At 43.5% G+C, this 20,103-nt stretch overlaps 1 protein-coding gene across 1 annotated transcript in view; it reads right to left on the bottom strand.

Annotated features, from left to right (window-relative positions):
• CCDC33 (coiled-coil domain containing 33) overlaps window positions 1-20,103 on the bottom strand; it is a 117,629-nt gene that overhangs the window by 35,739 nt on the left and 61,787 nt on the right. Inside the window, exons 14-15 of the mRNA XM_040413703.1 lie at window positions 1,323-1,474; window positions 1,112-1,160 (exon numbers count right to left, since the gene is read on the bottom strand). Of these exons, the coding sequence (XP_040269637.1) occupies window positions 1,112-1,160; window positions 1,323-1,474 (201 nt within the window). The remainder of the gene's footprint in view (window positions 1-1,111; window positions 1,161-1,322; window positions 1,475-20,103) is intronic.

Consider the following 20,103-nt stretch of genomic DNA (forward strand, 5'->3'; position numbering starts at 1 on the left):
AACAATACTATTTGAAAGCCAACTGTAGGTGGCAGGTTTATTTTCAACAGAAATAAGTCACAATCCCTGTTTCTTTGCAAGGTTAATGTAGACAATCATATTATGGTTCCATATTGGGTGGATTAGTAACACAGCACTCACAGAAATCTATAGGCACATACATGGTCCATCAGCGGTATCCTTCCCTAGAAGCAACTCACAGAGGAACCCAACAGAAGCACACAGATTACCTATAGAGTACCGTAATATGGCTTTGCTCTGCACAATGAGGCGTAACTATTTCTGCCTGTGAAAATTACTGCAATGCCAATGAAGGCCAGAAGAGGGAGATCCTATACTTTATGTGTAGCATACAGAAACGGTATTTTGACTGCTAGCAAGCATGAAAATCAATTTTCTACATTTACATAAAAAATATTGTAAAAAGATAGCGGAATGCACAATCTCCTCAGAGTAACAGTTCCTAATGAGTATTTCCTTCAATTAATGCCTATATAAGTTTAGCATAAATCACACTACCATTAAGGCATCTAACGTTACAGATTGAAAATCAATTCTGTTCTCACTCTGATTAATTCACTAATAGCTATTGATCTGGGCTTGGTATTCTGCTGAAAAAGACACAGCAAATGCGTGCTCAAATGGAGATCATTGCTTTGTCTTGAGTAGTAGGGGGATGCCCATACACAATTTGTATCGAAAAACAGAAAACATTTACCTCCGTCTCATGTTAGAAAATGGGAACAGAGAGGAAAAATAGATGTAATTCTCTAAAGCTCTGTTGACACGTCCACTAAAACTTTCATTTTTCTGCTCATGAACGGAAAAATAGAAAAAACGAAACAAAAAAAACCCCGTAGTGCCGGATCCATCGTATGAAGACCCCACTGACATAATGGGTCCATCAAGTTCTGTCATGGTACCTGTCATTTTGATGGTAACAATAGCACAACATGCAAATCAATTTTTTATTTCAAAGATAACAACATTTCTGACAGAGGCCCCTATGGAGCGTGTGATGGAAATATGAACACAGCCTAATAGGGGACATTTTTTCTACCCACAATTTATGGATTTAATTATAATGCACAGACATACGTTCTCCACTTACTTGTTCCTGATGCTCCATCACGGGATCTTCAGGCCCTCCCATGTTACCGCTAGAAGAAATGAGAAATATTTAGGCTCAAGTGCTCCCAGGGTGCATGAGATGCAATTCCAAGTGTAAATCAGGACTTGTCCATCAATCATATCAGATAATGATGAGAACATTTAACTCCTGGTTTGGCCTTATGATCTGACGTTAGGGCTAGGGCTCTTACCTCAGGTATTGGGGGGACAGGTTTGTGGTGGGCTGTTTTGTAAGCTCTGCTGGAGAAGGGGACTTTTGTTCTCTTGCTGTCTGTTGAACCCATGGGTCCGGAAGGATATCGGCCAGAGCATTGTAGGAGGGAAAAGGGGCATCTTTCTGGAGCTACAAATGAAGAGTGGCACCAGTTAAGGAGGTGAATACAGAAAATAGGCAATACGCAAAAAAACACACAACAAGTGGTCATACTTACAGAGGAAGAGTATGGTCTATAAAAGCTATCCATCCATAAGAATTAGCAGGCCCAGATTTGATGATGTAAACCAAGATATGAGAATTTACTTGCTAAAAGTAGTCCATATGTGTAGTTGTGTATGTCCCTGTATACTTACTTCTTGAACTTATTGCTAATGATACATGGAGGCGGACGTGATGTACACAGAATGTAGCTGTGCACCTAACTCTACACTAATGAGAGATGACCGCACTTAACTCTGTCCTGTCTCCTAGAGAGGTAAGTGTTACACAGTTACTAACTCCAACCCAAACAGACACCCTCCTCCCTTCACCAAATAGCAACCACAGCTTCAGCTCTCTCATACTACTCACCTTGTGTAAAGTAGCCAGTGTGGGGGCAGTCAATAGAAGTAGGGCACAGCTGAAGGTCCACGCCCTCCTTGTTTACTTATGTTTCCTATAATCCTTTTTCCTTCTTACACACAAGCAAGTCTTTCCTGTCCGTCTCCCTCACTATAGGGATTTCTAATGCATGGGCGCCTTCTTTTAAATGTTACTTCTTCTCCACCAAATTGACAATTTACCTATCACTGAAACTGGTTTTCTAGAAATACGGTATGAATAATCCTCCTATATACGGACACTGTGCATGCAGGTTGTCACAACACGACATATCCCAGGAAACTGTCACCAAGAGGAAGAAGGCAGGACTTGGAGAGTAGCCTGTCTGGAGACAATGTGACTAACCCTGGGCAGCTAACTTAGTATTATTGCTAATGCATCAAGCACAATTACATAAAGGCATCATTAGGGATAAGCATACCATTATAACAATGTATCTTTGTGGTATGTTAGTCATTTTAATTCATGACCTGAAAGCATTGAAAAGCAAATGGCAAAACTTGGTTTAATCAGTTTTAAAATGACATGAATTGAAGAAGATGAACTAACAGAAAAGAAAACAAAAAGGCAAACAAGAAACATTTCAAGACATATACAGGTGAAACTCGAAAAATTAGAATATCCTGCAAAAGTCCATTTATTTCAGTAAGGCCTCATGCACACGACAGTTGTTTTTTGCGTCCACAAATAGTGCGTCCGCTAAAAAAATGGATGCGGCATCCGTTTTTTCTGGAGGATCAGTTTCTTTTTACAGATCCCTTGTAATAAATGCCTATCCTTGAACGCAAATGTGAAAAAAGTAGGACATGCACTATTTTTTTTTGCTGAAGGGAAACACGGACAACGGACGCGGAACACAAACGGATGAACTATCAGCGTTTTTTTTGGCTGACTTATTGAAATGAATGGGTCACTATCCTATAGGCAAAAAAAACGGAACGGAGGCCGAGAAAAACAACTGTTGTGTGCATGAGGCCTAATGCAAATTAAAAGGAATTGCATTAATGCAGCTTAAAATTAGAATCTTGTGAAAAGGTTCAATATTCTAGGCTCAAAGTGTCACACTCTTGTCAGCTAATTAATCCATACCCCCTGAGCAAAGGGCACCTCAAAATTGTGACTTTGGGGTTTCATAAGCTGTAAGCCATAATCATCCAAATTATACCAAATAAAGGCTTGAAATATCTCGCTTTGCATGTAATGAGTCTCATATGTTAGTTTCACCTTTTAAGTTGAATTACCGAAATAAATGAACTTTGCACAATATTCTAATTTTTCGAGTTTCACCTGTATAATATTAACTGGTTCCAGTTGAATCCAGAGTTTATAATTCTATGGAAAAATAGTAATTGGTTCCAAAGCCCTAAAATGTCATTTTTAAATAAGAAAATAAATGAAACTTTAAGAAAGATAGCAGATAACTTAAGTCAGATAAAGCGAGTCCTTACATATAAAAGTCAGGAATAGATGCTGGAAGCTGTAAAGCACTTTCTATGATGAGGACAGGAGCTTCTTCAGGGTTTTGCATAGTACATACCGGTACCAGAAAAATAAAATGGAGCTGCCCTCACGTGACATCCAAAAGGAGCAGCTCATCCTGGTACAGACAGAGGGCAGTACAGGCCATGTAGTACCGCACTGTAGAGAGGAGCTACTAGACGGCCAATACAGGGGTTATAACGGAGAAATGGCCATGTTGAATGGTTGGACCTGAGTCTGAGGCATCGTATGTTGTCTGGTTTCAGCTTACAATGACCGATTGTATTTTTAAAATATTGTATCCTGAGGCCATTGTATCTTGATGGACCACGGTATGTATACACACAAAAATACTCTATATAGCATGTAAATATAGAATGCTGCCGTACAGTAGCTGAGTAATAGTTGAAATGTCTTGCAAAATCATAGTGCCACACCATGCCCAAATAATGCCATAATAATATGTCATCATAATACCTGTATATGTATCTAAACAAAATATCCACACAGTATAAAGAAGGAGTGCAAAAGCGCAGAAATTCAGCACTTTAACAGTGCAATAGAACAAACCATCTTATTTGCCATACAATAGTGTATTGAGAATAGAATAGTGGATAGTCTCTATATAAGCCACATTGTCCATATAATAGTGCTGGTCAAGAGCCTGTAAAATGATTATTGACTATGTCCTTGCATGATTCACAGTGCCCAAAAAATAGCTTTTATCATGGGTAGCCCTGGGTGCCCTTGCTTATTTGCTGCCTGACCAAAATGGAATCTTTTTTTTTTGTACTGAAAAGTACAAAGTCGAATGTGGTGTGAACATAGCCATAGATATAGGGCCGAGAAAATCCGGGGGGGGGGGGGCGGTATTAAGCTCAGTGTAATAGCACACTTAGACTGCCCAATTGTAAGGCACATTATCGGGAATGAACGAAAGGCGCAGCAGATCACAGTAGCCATCCCTCGTTCCCTTACAGCGGAGGTCATCACTGCATGTAAAGGCAGATCCTGTGACAAGCAGGCAGTTGTTCGGAAGGAACGCTTCCTTCGTGATAATTGTCTGCTCATAGGCGCAGTGTAAATGTGCCTTAATGAGTTTCCTTCTCTTATGAGCATGTAATTCACCGGCTTGCTTAGTAGTCACAGGAGACTTTTTAATTCAGAAATCCCAAATAAGGAAAACAATGCTGGTAAAATCTGAAAAGCAAAAATCATTAGGGATGTTCATGTGATGTGCATAAAAGGTGCACAGACCTGGTGTGATTTTATGCAAGAATTCAAGAAACAAATTGTAATCATTTTCAGAAATATTGGCGGCAGATATAACTAGAAAAGGCTGAGCCTCATAGCAAATTTTTGAATGGGTCTCTCACCAGCCATCTTGTGGCTAGTCAAGACCAACCACATTTGCTATAGAAACCCCCACCCACTCAGTCACATAAAAAATCTGAAAATAAAAAAATTAATGCTGGACAGTATGCTGTCCACGCCTTTGTGTCAAACACAGTAGTTATTCCTCCTTACTGCCCCCTTGACAGTCGAATTTTCCCTCAGTGCCCCTACACAGTAGTGATGCCCCCTTTGTGCCATCACACAGTAATCAAGCCTCCTTAGTGCCCCCACACAGTAGTCATGTCCCCTTAGTGCCTCCTTCACAGTAGAATGCCCCCTTAGAGCCCCCACACAGAAGTCATGTCCTGCTACAGCTACTACAGCAGTAGTTCTGAACTTCTGCCCATGAAGTAGGGAACTGCTATCCTCCTATAGACTTTTTGAAGTTGGCTAATTATTTGATAGCTTGTGATCTGGGTGTTTAACATGTTCTGTGTTTGTAATCAAACTGCTAAGCAATTGTTTCCAGTCACTAAATTATTACTGGGGGAAATTTGTATGATTTCTGGTGTAAACATTTACCTTTTTTTTTGTGCAAACATTTGTGTCTCTTTTCACTTTTACGCAGCTCTCAACACTTAGAAGGGGTGCTGCCTCCTACAGCCCAACATAATTACTATAATTTACTCTTGAAACTGGCATAAACTATAGTGCAAGTCTATCCCCAGCTCATAGCTCTGGCTCACAGATGTTCAGAAGATGCGCTGAATTTATTAAGAGGTCTCCATCTTACTCCAGCGCATTTTAATGTGTTATACACACTGTGTAGCCTAGCCCGACTCCCTTTATCTGGCCCATACATTTGCTACCTTACCTTTGGTAGGCCCAGGCTGTTGTCTTCCTCTAGACCAATAGTCCTCCAGCCAGTGGCTGGCGAGTAGGCTCGGACTGGCCCACAGGGGTGCAAATGAATCTCCCGGTGGGCCCCTGAGCAAGGTGGGCCCCTTGTCACCCAACCCCCTGCACAAGTGGCATAAAACAGTAGACTTACTGCACTACATATCAATAGGCAGTGTACAGCACCTTAAGAAACTACCCAGTTTATTATTATAGACACATTCATATGGCTTAGATGACTTATAGGAACGGAGGCAGGACAGCCAGAATCCTCCTTTCCCAGGGACCTGCCTTATCAAAGTTGCTGCAGGGACCCCATAATCAATCATCTTGTAGCATCTTGTTGCTGTCTGCTGCTGTGTAAGTAGGTAAAATTGTATAATGGGCCCTCAAAATAAATTTTACTGGTGGGCTTTGTGGCTCAACATAGGAGACCTCAGTTATGGCTGTATTTACTGGTGTTGGTACAGCATCCACATTGATAATATTGCATATTGCCAGTTAGGATGGTATAATACCAGTACATCAAATTTTACACTAAAATATCTGAAAATGTTTGCAATTTCATGATTTCTTATTTTGTCACATTTCATATGTCTAGCCTCTTTTTTTTTATGTGTCTCTCTACTAGAGATGACCGAATCGAAGTTGATGAAGTTGAATTCGATCCGAATTTCAGCAAAAATTAGATTCGCACCGAATCCGAATTTCCTCACGCTTTGTGGTAACGAATGACATTTTTTCCTAAAACGGCTGCTGCATGTGTTAGGACATGGAGCAAGGAACTCTGGGAACGAGGGATCACCCACAATGCCATGCATGCAGCCAATCAGCAGCCAGCCAGGCCTGTGATGTCACAGCCCTATAAATAGCCTCAGCCATCTTGGAGTTAGCCATTTTCCGGTGTACTTAGTTAAGGGAAGGATGTCAGCAGGCGCTAGGGACAGTGGTAGAAAAGACTTTAAAACTTTTATTTTGCTGTATAGAAGTTCAGGGAAAGGATAGGGAGGAATCATTCCACAGTATTGAAAAAGAACAGGGTTCAGTAGGGGAGGTTACAGACTGGGTAATAGGAACAATCCTATTACACCTTGGTGCACTGACTGGGGATCCAAATTGCCATTATACAGCTCTGTAATTCCAGCAAACCGTTCTTGTTGTTGGGGTGCAAGTGCTGTTTGATACAGCCATTAACAGGGTTTATTACAAGGAAATATTTATATGTCTTATTTGCCCTTGTGCAGTGCAGTTACAGTATATATTCTAAAGCATTTTTTGGCTTGTAGTAGTGCAAAAAAATGGGCTTATTAGCCATTGTGTGGTGAATTGAGAAAATTACAGCCCTTTTTGGTGTGTATTAGTGGCAAAAAAATATATATTATTTGTCCTTCAGCGGTGCAGTTATATGTTCTAAAGCCTTTTGTGGCATGTATAAGTGGAAATAAGTAAGGGCCTATTTGCCGTTCAGCAGTGCAGTTATATGTTCTAAAGCCTTCTTTGGCGTGTATTAGTGGGGGGAAAAAAGGGCTGATGAGTCGTGTGGTGAAGTGAGAAAATTACAGACTTTTTTGGGGTGTTTTAATTTCCTATTTATTTATTTAATCTAACAGTATGTCAGACAGAAAAGTCCCAGGCCCTGCACAGGGGAGTGACAGAGGCCTAAATGTTTCTGGCACATGCACAGGTCACAGCAGAGTAAGGAGGCGCGGCAGCAGGGGTCACTTCGAGAGGCCTGAGCTCCCGGTGTCATCTAGCGGTCGTGTCTTGACCAGCAACCCAAAGGTTCTTGAATGGTTGACTCGGTCATCCACTTCGTCCCAAGTGACCTCAGACACCCTCAGCTAAGAGTCAGTGGGTTCATCAAACACAACTCTTAGTTGGTATGTGCCGGGAGCAGGTCCTGTGCCCTCACCTATCCTCAACCTGCCTCTGTCCTTTTCTGTTCCCTGAGCCAGACAAGTATTATATGCTGTGGGCTCAGCTCCACTATACAGCGAGGACGAGCTACTAGAGGATAGTCAGAAGCTACTGGCCAGCCAAGATGTGGATGAGACATCCGCTGCTTCCTCCGGTAGGCGGGCAAGTAGTGATGAAGAGAGTGCCGTGCTAGCTGGTGTTGCGAGCGGTCAGGCTCCTGACTCAGAGACCGTTGAGGAAGACATCGGTGACTTGTAGACAGTACTCAATGATGATGTAGCTGATCGCACTTGGGAGCCGGGTGAATTAGGGGCTTCATCATCATCGGGAGAAGAGGGTGGCAGCCTGTCCGTGAGGCAGCGGTGGAGCCAGCAAGTCGCTTACGTGGCCAGGAGTCAGCAGGGTGGCAGCAGTGGGAGGTCGGGAGCCAAACGTGCCCAGGGTAGACCACCCGCTTTGCAGGAGCCTACCTGCCCGGAAACTAGTGATGCAGTAGTTCACGGAAGCAGCGGCGTTAGCAGTCAGTCAGTGCGGAGTGTTGGGGGTAAAAATCACCTACTCTGCAGTGTAGCAGTTTTTTGTTAAACCGCCGGAGGAGGTGAACATGGCCATTTGTAGAATCTGTGGGCAGAAGGTGAAGCATGGCCAGGGTGCCAATGTTGGCACCACAGCCCTGCGTCAACATATGCAGCATCACCAGGGTCGACCCCAGGTTAATTTGGGCCCTTGGGCGATAAATCCCAGTGGGCCCCCTTGAGGCATTTTTATTACATTTATATGTCCCCCTGTGGCTCCCACAAGGTATAATGACCCCCACTGGCCCCTATACATTATAATGACCACTAGTGGCCCTTCACACAGTATAATGACCCCCCCAATGCCCCCACACACAATATAATGACCCCCCAGTGGCCCCACACACAGTATAATGACCCCACAGTGGCCCTCTATTCAGAATAATGACCCCCAGTCGCCCCCCATTCAGAATAATGACCCCCCAGTGGCTCCCACACTGGGGGTTATATGGTATGGAGGGCGCACTGGGGGTCAGACTGTATGGTGGTCACTGGGGGTCATTATATTGAATGGGGGCACTGGGGGTCATTATACTGTGTAAGGGGCCCTTACAGTGTAATGACCCCCCAGTGGTTCCACACATCTATCATTTCTGGAGCGCAGGGGAGCCGGCGGTCCTGTCATTCACTAACCGCTCCTTCTCTCCTCCGGCCCCCCTGCAGCAGTGAGACACACGTCATGACGTCACCGCTGGGCCAGGCCTGGTGGAGAGAAGGATCTGTGCAGTGATGTAGCTAGAACTGACTGGGCCCCACAGCAAATTTTAGTACGTCCCACATGGGAGGATTTGCTCCGTGTCCTTCATTAAGAAATCGAATCCTGGCTTTCTCTGCGACAACTCAAAATCGGAATCATGGTGACCGACAATGGGAAGAAAATGGTGACTGCACTGCATCAAGGAGGGCTGAGCCATGCGCCCTACGTGTCACACGTGTTCAATCTGGTTGTTCAAACGGTTCCTGAAGTCTTCCACCCATCTGCAAGACATCCTAAAAATGGCCAGGAACTTTGCATGCACTTCAGTCACTCGTACACCACAAAGCACACCATCCTTGAGCTGCAGCGGCAGAACGGCATCCACCATCATAGGCTGATATGCGATGTTTCCACTCATTGGAATTCCACCCTCCATATGTTGGACCGACTATACAAACAGAGAAGAGCCATAAATGATTTCTTGATTATCCAAGCGGACAGGAGTACTCCCCTGCGTAACTTCAATGTCAGCCAGTGGCAGCTCATGCTTGACACCTGACGTTTCCTCAGACCCTTTGAGGAGGCCACATTATTTGTCAGTCGCCCAGGACTACGGGATGAACAACGTCATTCCACTGCTTCATGTCCTGGAACAGATGCTGGTAAATCTGGCTGGTCAGGGGACTGGAGACATGGGGCCTAGATCTCACGGCCACATGAGCCCTGTGGGGGATGAACTGGAGGAGGAGGACATTGGAGCACAAATGTGTAGCAAAATGGGTGGTTTTTCTACACAGGTGACAGGAGAGGAGGAGCAGGAGCAGCCAGAGGAGCTACAGGGTGATGAGGAAGACAAGGCAGATGACCCAGACACACCGTGGCAGCATGCAGTGGAGATGGAGGCAAGGAATCCCTCCGAGTCACTTGCACAAATGGCCCGATGCATGCTCACTTGCTTGTGTAGTGACAGCCGAATTGTCAGCATTCGGCAGAGGGATAACTTCTGGCTCTCCACCTTGTTGGACCCTCACTACCGGTCTAAAATGGGGGCCTTTTTTACACCCGCTGAGAGGGAGGACAAACTGAACTACTATAGAGACATCCTATGTAGCCAGTTGGCCTGTGCCTATCTGCACCATCGTACATCCTCTTGCAGGTCTAACCGGGGAGAGGCCCTCTGCCCTCACATTCCTCTGCCGTGGCAGGTTGGTGAGGGTAGGAGCAGTTGCAGCTCCATCAGCAGCAACTTTAGTCTAGAGTCACTGATGAGCAGCTTTCTTCACCCACCTAGTGAAGAAACTAATCACCAGCAGCAGCAGCTAGACCTGGATCAGGACCTGAACCCAATTTTCTTTCCCCCCCCCGAGAATATAGTGAGAGCCAGGGGTGGACTCACCATTCCGGCGGCGGTGGCAGCGGCAGGGAGAGATGAGCGCTCATCTCTATATTCATCTGATGAACGGTGCGGAGCAGGGAGAGGCGTCTTCCTTGCCCGTTCCTCTGATGGGCTACAGGCCTAGTGCCTGTAGCCTATCAGAGGCCGGTGCAGGCACCAGCTGAGCCGTACAGAGTGGGACACAGGCCGTAAGAGGCCTGCATCGCATCGCAGTGTCATGGAGGTAAGTATAAGTGTTTATTGTTTTAATTATTTTTTGTACAGTATGGCAAGAAGGGGGGTGGGACCCTATATACTGGCACATTATGGGGGGGAGCACAATGGAGAAGAGGGGGAAGGAGCACTATGGGGGCCATATATACTGGCACATTATGGTTAGCAGCACTACGGAGAAGGGGGGGAAGTAACACTATGGGGGCATCTAACGGGGGCCCTATATACTGGCATATTATGGGGGCATTATGGGGAAGGGGGGAAAGAGCACTGTGGGTGCATTATATAGGGGCATTTAATACTGGCACCCATATTGGTGCCACTATGAGGAAAGGGGGAGAGAAGCATTATGGGGGCATCTATGTGGGGCATTTTATACTCCCCATTATGAAAGGCACTATGGGGATGGGGAGGAGCACTATGGTGGCATCTTCTGGGGCCACTATATAGGACGGGAAGGAGCACTATGGGGGCATCTTCTGGGGGCACTATATAGGAGTATTTTATACTGGCACAAATTATAGGGGCTCTATGGGCACCTTACCTCTGGGGGAACTAAGTGTTTTTTGTAGTGGCACACAGTACAGGTCATTGGATCACATAAGGGCACTCTGGGGACATTGACTCTACTGGTCATGGTATATGGGTGGGGCTGTGTGTGGGTGTGGCTTGAAGGTGGGTGGGGACACAGGGGCCCCAAAATCTCTAATTGCCCGGGGAAGTGTCCCTCCCGAGACCAGGCTCTGGATATGCCACTGCCTGAACCAGCAGGTGGTGTCATACTTGGACATCACCCTGCCACCCAAATTGAAGATCCGCTGGACTACTTGGCAGCCAAACTGGATTTGTGGCTGCAACTGGCAGAGTTTGCCCTGGAAAAGCTGTCCTGCCCAGCCAGTAGTGTGTCATCAGAGTGGGTGTTTAGTGCGGCAGGGGCCCTAGTTACCCCAATAATAACTCGCCTGTCCACCCAAAATGTGGAGAGACTGACCTTTGTCAAGATGAATCAGGCATGGATCAGCCAGGATTTCCACCCACCAATGCCTGATGCATCAGACTAGGTCATCCATGGTGCCACTCCAACACTTTAACAAAAGAGACTGGTTTCTTCTGGCTACCTTTTTCAGCTACAATTCTGATGCTGCCAACTGCCTGATGCAACACATTTGATGCCAATTGCTTCTTCTTTCACCCACCATCTTCAGCTGGTACTGGTATTGCCATCCACCTCCCCACTCTGTTAACGGGTCAGTCTGTGGTCTCCTGATGCTGCTGCCACCTCACTACTCAGGTGTCTTGATGCTGCTGCTGCCACCTTCACACTGTCATTGTGCCACTCCGTGGCCTCCTTCTGATGCTGCTGCCGCCACCTCCACACTCTGTCATTGTGCCACTCTGTGGCTCTTGATGGTTCTTCTGGCACCTCCACACTGTCATTGTGCCACCCTGTGGCCTCCTCCTGATGCTGCCGCCACCTCCACACTGTCATTATGCCACTTTGCGGCCTCCTCCTGATGCTGCTGCCACCTCCACACTCTGTCATTGTGCCACTCTGTGGCCTACTGATGCTGCTGCCACCTCTACACTGTCATTGTGCCACTCTGTGGCCTCCTCCTGATGCTTTCACCTCACCACTATGTCATAGGGCCACTCTGTGGACTTCTCATGCTGTTCCCACCCTCTCCACTTCATGGCTGGGCCACTATTTTGCCTTTCGGCCTGGCTGACATCATCATTTATTTGACCCTTCTTCTGATCTGTCAGAAGGAAGGAAAAATGAGACGCACAACGGATCCTGTCTATGTAACAGCTGTAAGGCTTGCATGACATGGTCCCTATTTTGCATCAGAATTGGCTTATGATTTGGTAGCCAAAAGCAGGAGTGGGTACAAAACACAGAAGACATGCAAATATTCCATTCATGTGTCATCTCTGTTTTGGATCCACTCCTTTTTTTTTTTTGTCTTTAGCAATACTGATGGATTACTGACCAAATGCTGACCGAGTGAACGCGGATGCTCCACAGACAGGATCCGTTTTTTGGGGGTTATTGTTCTGACGGATCAGAGGAAGGGCAAAATAATCAGTGACGTCAACACATACTTACTGCTGACACCCACTCCACTCTGTTGGGGGGCTCTACTTGTATAAGCGTTTAATAGAACAGGTTTTGTAGAAATCTATATGGAATCAGTGAATTGATGTAAAACGAGTGCGCTCTTTCACGCTACAGTAGGATCTTGGGCGTGGTTCTTTATACCTGGCACTAACATTAACCTGTAAGGCTGAGTTCACACTTGAGTTATTTGGTCAGTTTTGGCCCCGTAACTGCCGAAATAAGTGAAGTGTGCAGTGATTATAAGAGCGACACCTGTCATCTACATGTCATACTGACTCACAGTTTTGTTTCACTACCACAGCATACTCCCTATGCGTGTTAATGCAAGGCACAGTGTTCTACACCACTATAAAGGCTCTCTGCAGCCAGGAAATAGCAGTTTTTTTTAACTCGATTCACCACAAATAAATTGGGATCGAACCAAATTTTTTCCGCGAACCGGCCGAATAGAATTTGAGAAATTCGCTCATCTCTACTCTGTACCAATTCTCAAATCTGAACCTTTGCTCTAGACCATACGGTTGGGTCTTCCAAAGGCATGTCTATATATATTTAGCTGCATTTCTACATTCTTAGGCCTCATGCACATGACCGTTTTCGGATCCGCATCCAAGCCGCAGTTTTAGTGGCTCGGGTGTGGACCCATTCACTTCAATGGGGCCATAAAAGATGCGGACAGCACTCTGTGTGCTGTCCGCATCCGTTGCTCCGTTCCGTGGCCCCGCAAAAAAAATATAGCATGTCCTATTCTTGTCTGTTTTGCGGACAAGAATAGGCATTTCTACAATGGGCCGTCCGTTCCGCAAATTGCGGAAGGCACACAGGCGGCTACCGTTTTTATTGCGGATCCGCGGATTGCAGACTGCAAAAAACTGAACGGTCGTGTGCATGAGGCCTTAGTTGGGTCATACCAAAATATGTAAGCCAAAGCCCTAGGGCCTATTTAATAGCCTGATATCACCGGGCAATCATTGGGCATGAAACTTCATATGAAGTATCATTCCTGATCATTCCCTCTTCCTTAGCTGTAGTGATCATCAGGACTACTTGGGGATGAATGATCACTACTACAATCGTTCATCCCCATACAATTTAATTGTTTGTGGGCATCACATACCAGTTAAACAGGGCGATGTGCTACTGACAAACAATGATTTTTTTGTTCCGACTGGATCAGCTGACAAATGAACATTTTGTCGTGTGAAGAATTATCGGAAACAGGTATTTTGATGAGCGTTCGTTCACAATCATCATCCTGATAATCTGCCCAATGTAAACCATCATTTAACCCCTTAACCAATATCGGGTTCGGAAAATGTTTTTTTACAATACAAAGACTTCGTGAAGCAATAACTTCGGCTCATCGGAGCCAATTCATTCTAATACTGTACAGAGCTCCTGCTCCGTACAGTATTAGAACAAAGTTTTATGCGAATCGACTTCGGATGTTTCATTCAAAGTCGATTCGCTCATCCCTAGCCCGTGGGTGTATGGAGTGGGCCTCTGGCCACATTGACAGGAAGAGGCAATCGCGCTACCCCTGTCATTTAACCCCTTAGGTGCCGCAATCAACGCTGATCACGGCACCTGTAAGTGAAGGCAGAGGGATGCGGTTCCCTCCGATCGGTAGCCATGGCAGCCTGGACGCTTCTGAAGCGATGTAGGCCTGCCATTACATTCTCCATGCTAAGCTATGCACGAGGTATAGCTCAGAATGAAGAGAGTAAAAATCCAATTCATCCTAATAGAGATCTATTAGAGTGAATAGGAGAGGGGATAAAAAGATCCCATGTACTATGCTCCTATGGGCGCTAATAGTCTTAAAAAAAAAGTGAAAAAAAGTTTTTATTTTACATATAAATTTTACATATAAAACTACATAAACAATAAAAAAATAAACATATTGGGTATTATCCGCAAATGTCTGAACTATTAAAATATTTAAAAAAATGTGTGGTGAACGTCGTAACAGAACAAAAATGAAAAACACGTAGTTTGCCATTTGTTTGTCATCTTGTCTGCCAAAATATTGAATAACAGTGATCAAAACGTATAAACTACAAAAATTGTATCAATAAAAACTAAAGTTCGTTATGCAAAAAACAAGGCCTTATACAGCTCTGTAGATCTAAATATAACAAAGTTATGGCTGTCAGAATATAGCGATGCAAAGAAAATTTTAATTTTTCTAATTTTTATTTTATTTTTTTAAAGTAGTGTAAGAAGGTACCTGGAATCATTGTGGATGGAAGGTATGTGTCACCGAGGTTCCTGACCTCGGTGAAGTAAGAGCCCGTATTTTATGTGTCAGCAGCAGCTATTGCTAATTGACACCTTGAGAGTGAGCATGGCTGTCATAGCTGATCCAGGACGGCTCTTACTGGGAGTAGTCAAAGTGCTGGGTGGGTGACTACTCCCCATGTTCCAGGCTGGGTTTTGCCAGGTATAAAAACCAGCCAGCACTGCCAGGTCTGTGGATTTACCTCACTCTGACAGTGGAGCTCAGGAGTCTGTATGCCGTGAACTGAGTGCTGTGCTGGGATTTGAGGTTTGAGCCGGGCTGGAGGACTCATGCCCCTCTAAAGGCGAATAGGCCACCTATGGACTTGATGAAGCTGAACTGCTAACACCAGGAGAAAAGGTGACTTTTATTGTTTATGGACTTTCCTTGTGTGTGAATAAACACCAAGCCACCTGCGTTTTGTGATACAGCTTATCTGCATTTTGTTATACACCAATGTGTGAATAAACACCGCTGTTTGATTCAAGAACTGTGTACTTTGCCTCTATACTGCATCCGCTAGTCCTAACTACCAGAGCGAATCCCCACAGTAGTGGGAAAAAAATAAAAACTTTTCAAGTTTGGTAACGCTGCATTCGTAATTTTTTAATGAGCTGCAGAATAAGAATGTCAGGTAATTTTTAGTGTATAGTAAATGCTGTGATGTCAAAACCCCAAAAAACCTTGGTGGAATTCTGTTTTTTTTTTTGCCACAAACTATTTTTTCCCCATTTTCTAATACAAGGCATGGTAAATTAAATGGTGGCATTAAAAAATGCATCCAAAAATAAGCCCTCATATAGCTATGTGAATGAAAAAATAAAAAAGTTATGGCTATTGGAACATGAGGAGGAAAAATAAAAAATGTAAAAATTAAAATAGGCCTGGTCTTTAAGGGGTTAAATGTGATACATCCATCTAAGAGGCTAGCTACTTTCACAATGCTTCACATTTAATAACAGTTAAACATTTGGCAGACAGATCCTTAAGAAAATAGGATTTTTAAAATTACTAAACTAACATGGGCTAGTTCTATTACAATAATATTATATGTTGAATGGAAAAACAGTTCTGAGGTAATATAAAAGTTACTTACAAAAATACGTTTATTATAAGATGTTGGGTTTCTTAGGAACGCTATTTACACTATTTTATACAGTGAAAATACTGATAGTGGACTTGTGTCTTCTCTTTTGGCATTCCACACCCTGGTCTAGAAATATTTTAACATTCCCTTCTTCTTGGAACCATCTCCACTTTCCCATATAAAGTAGATATTATAAAAATAGAGAATGGCATGTTCAATGCACTAAACATATCAGAATCAAGGATTTTCCAGGCAAAAATCTACAAATTACGTCATTGCACTCTCTTAACATTATGAGCTATAAAAGCTTTCTGCAGCAAATTCTGAGATAGATGAAATTTATGTGTGTGGCTATGAAAATAATCAGAAAGGTAGTCAGTAAAGGCCCTAAAGAAAAACTGGCAACTGGGAGTTCCACTTTGTGCTCAATACTCTAGGTCTCATCAAGGCAGGTGAACATATAAAATAATACCTAATACTTAATAAAGAAGGTTGATGTGTAAAAATTTAATTCTTTCCCTTACTTTATTTTTTAACCTATGATGCTTTAGGTTAGTGGAAAATATTATATTCTTTTAGCTTGACTACAAAAATGAAAAATGTGAGGCAGAATAAACAAATAGTCTTATAGTCATGGTCCATTATGGTTAATATGATAATAGGAAACCTATATAGACCAGTTCTAAAGACCAAAATTGGCAAACTGCCTTTTTTGCTCTTACTCTGGAATGGTCAACCATTTTCGTATTTCATTACAATGAAACTTGAGACAACCACCCTAAATTGAAGTGAAAAATAATCTTTTAGAAGGGTTGTCTTCCTAAGAAAGAGGTCAAAAATACATAGTTGGTTAAACCTACACACAAGGAAAAACTGGAAGTAGTACAACAAAGCTTTTTACAAACTTAAACTGGCCAATCATATTTCTGATACACGTTCAGCTTGGCCAAGTATGTACAGGTATGTGCTGACAATGGAGAGAGGGGAACCCCACTGTCAGACACTTCTGGCAGTGCCTTATCTCCTGGGATAACAAAAGGATTATAAATACAGATTTTGGATCCGTCTCTCCCCTACCATCATCGTTTGGAGGAGAGTTGGGAGCACCCTATAAACATAAGACTGTTGGCTGAACCCACAATTCCTGAAGGGTTTGGCCAACAATTCACTAATTTGCATGGAAACCTCTAGGTCCAACAGTCCCAGCTACAGTGACAGTGCTTCACTTTAATTCATAGAAATGATTGGTCTAGGTGTTCCAACACTGCACTCCATTTTCAGAAACACTGTTTAGATGACAATGCAATAATACTCCTTGGTCTGCATCCGTGGAACCCAGCAGTGTGCAGTGTCCGTTGGCTTGTCTGCCTTGAGACATTGCCACCAGCAGAGCCCAGATTCACCAGGGTGGCCTTGGTGGTGATCCTTGGATTCTTTTTCACCTCTCTAACTATCCTCCTGGCCAGCACAGGTGTCACTTTTGGCTTCTGACCACGTCCTCTGAGATTTTCCACAGTGCGAAACATCTTGTATTTTTTGCTCAAATGTAAATAAAAGCTGAGAAATGTTTTTTTTTCCCCACAATAATGCCTCTTGTACATCGTCTTATTATCTTTTGGGAGACACCTATTGCTGGTTGAATAAAAGTAACTTTAAGTCAAATTTGCCAGGTGTATGAATAATTATGGGCAGCACTGTAGATGCTAATGGTTATAGTTTTTACCCCCAAGCATGGACTTAGCTCCAAAGACAAAAAAAAAGTCAGTTTAGAAATAATGAGGATTTGGCTTTTTCTCTGGTGACCTGAACACACAGTGTTGGGCAAGTCTAATGTTTGCTGAGAAGAAGCAGCAGGATGGAAAAATGTATGAATATATCATTTAAGAAGGCAGAGTAATTTAAACTTTGCCTGGGGCTTATCAACTTCATAAAATGCAACCGTTTTAGTAATGAGAAATAAAAAAGAAATAAATCCCAATTACTCATAGCGGTAGAATTTATATAATAAAAAGCTGTAAAATATGAGAATGGAATCAAATAGGCCTCTAAAACCTCAAACACGTTGAATGTTTCTCACAGTATAACTGTATAGTATCTTCAAAGGACATTGATTCAAATTGAACTAATGTCAGTTCACCTGGACACTTTTGCAAACGAAGCCAAAATTTGGCACAATTTGAAACTAGTTTTTGAGAAATACTCAGCAGCTAGCCCACAAAAGTGAGTGACCTTACCAGAAAAAGAAGTGTGGCTTAATCTGAGAGATCTATTGCCACAATTCCAACTAAGCCAACCAATACATGGTATAGAGTCATATAAAAGTATCTATCCCTGCACCAGATTTATCATCCAGCCTGAACCACTGTGATAAGTCTGGTGTAGGTCTAGACAGCCTAAGTTTACGCCAACGATTAAATTAGTAAGTTTGCCCAATGAGCAGCGAAAAAGCACATTAGAAAATGCACACACATATAGGATCTCAAATGCAGTATTCTATGGAAGCTATTCTAGGCATAAATAAAGAATAACAATCAAATTGCACCACTAATGCCCCTTTTACCCCATGTATAAGCCTAGAGTTCTATATATAAACCCACCTATTCTCCTTTTTACTGCAGCTTGCTTCATTTTTATTTTTATTTTTTGAACCAGCACTCATCCTTCTCCCCTTGGTTTACCCCTACCCAGAAACCCAATAAATCTTTCTCTTTCATTATTGTCCTCTGTGTTTACAAACTAGGATTCAGCTTTTAATCACATCCCTCCCAAGGGGCCATAAATCTGTCCTGGAGACATGCTTGCTACACTTTTCATCCTCCATGCAAGCATAGAATGCAATTTATGGAAGATCCCTTTGCCTTCAGTTTGTATACTACTTGTAATTCTCTTTATTCTATTCCCATATTTTAAGCATATAAACATACATGTCTGTATAATAAAGATTGACTCTTCTTTGTGTGAAAAAGCCTTGGTCATTTGGAGAGCAGCAATACAATATGTCCCATGACATGTTTCCAGTGTTTGATATTATGTATTATATCACAGTGCTCCTAGAAGCCAAAGTAGAAGGGACTCCACCTGGTGGTCAGTAAGTGTCATTAAAGCCCATCAATGTCACCTAGTAGAGTCACAGGCTAGGCAGCCAGGCCTAGAGTCAGACGTCCTTTAGGCCCACCAGAGGAAATGGTTCTTCGGGCCCACCCTCTGTATATAGGACCTTAAGGGCCCTGTTTTATTAGGAGTCCATTATTAGAAGAGCTCGGGCCCACCAAACTATCCTCTGGTACTCTGGTGGGCCAGTCTGATCCTGCCTAGATTGAATGCTTCTACAAGCAGCATTTACCAATCATGATGCAATAGTGAAAATTCTTATGGAAGCATAATCAATCTATGAAGATGCATGAGGTCACAAAAAAGGCCTGTAGACCTAATTGGACTCAGTTCTTGACTGTACAATAGCAAAGTGATTGGGCTATCAGTGCTTCTCTGTCTACTGAAAAACAAATACAGCATTCCAACAGATGATGGGTGAGGGAAAAGTCAGATATGTTGGATTTCAATACCTGATCGTTTTGTTATCAGGAAGATAGGCCTTTTGTTACAGATGACTAACAGTGGCTTTCTCCCCTCTTTCATTCCCAAAATATGCATGCTGTAACCAGCAGCGTAACTAGAGTGTTATGGGCCCCTGTGCAAACTTTGGATCAGGCCATTCCCCCCCCCCCCCCCCCCCCCCCCATTTTTTACAATGAGGCAGCAGATTTTCTTTACACTAAGGGCTCTTTCACATGTGCGGATGCCGTGTGGGCTATCGGCTGCGTGAAAGAGAGCAAAGTCCCGTTCCGGACAGCAGAGACACGGAGCATTAACCATGATTAATAATGCTCTGTGCCTCTCTGTGATCTTTTACTACAAAATCACTGTCAGATTAAAGTTGTCACTGATTTTGTAGTAAAAAGATCACAGAGAGGCAAAGAGCATTATTAATCATGTTATTGCTCTGTGTCTCTGCTGTCCGGAACGGGGCATGGCACTCTTTCACGCAGCGGATTACCCGCACAGGATCCGCTCGTGTTAAAGAGCCCTAAGCCCAATGCATGGCTACACTCACCCAGTCCTAATAAAATCTGGTCCTACCTCATCCAGGTTGTCGCTGGCG

This window comes from Bufo bufo, chromosome 1 (assembly GCF_905171765.1).
Source record: "Bufo bufo chromosome 1, aBufBuf1.1, whole genome shotgun sequence".
In the NCBI taxonomy this organism is placed as follows: domain Eukaryota; kingdom Metazoa; phylum Chordata; class Amphibia; order Anura; family Bufonidae; genus Bufo; species Bufo bufo.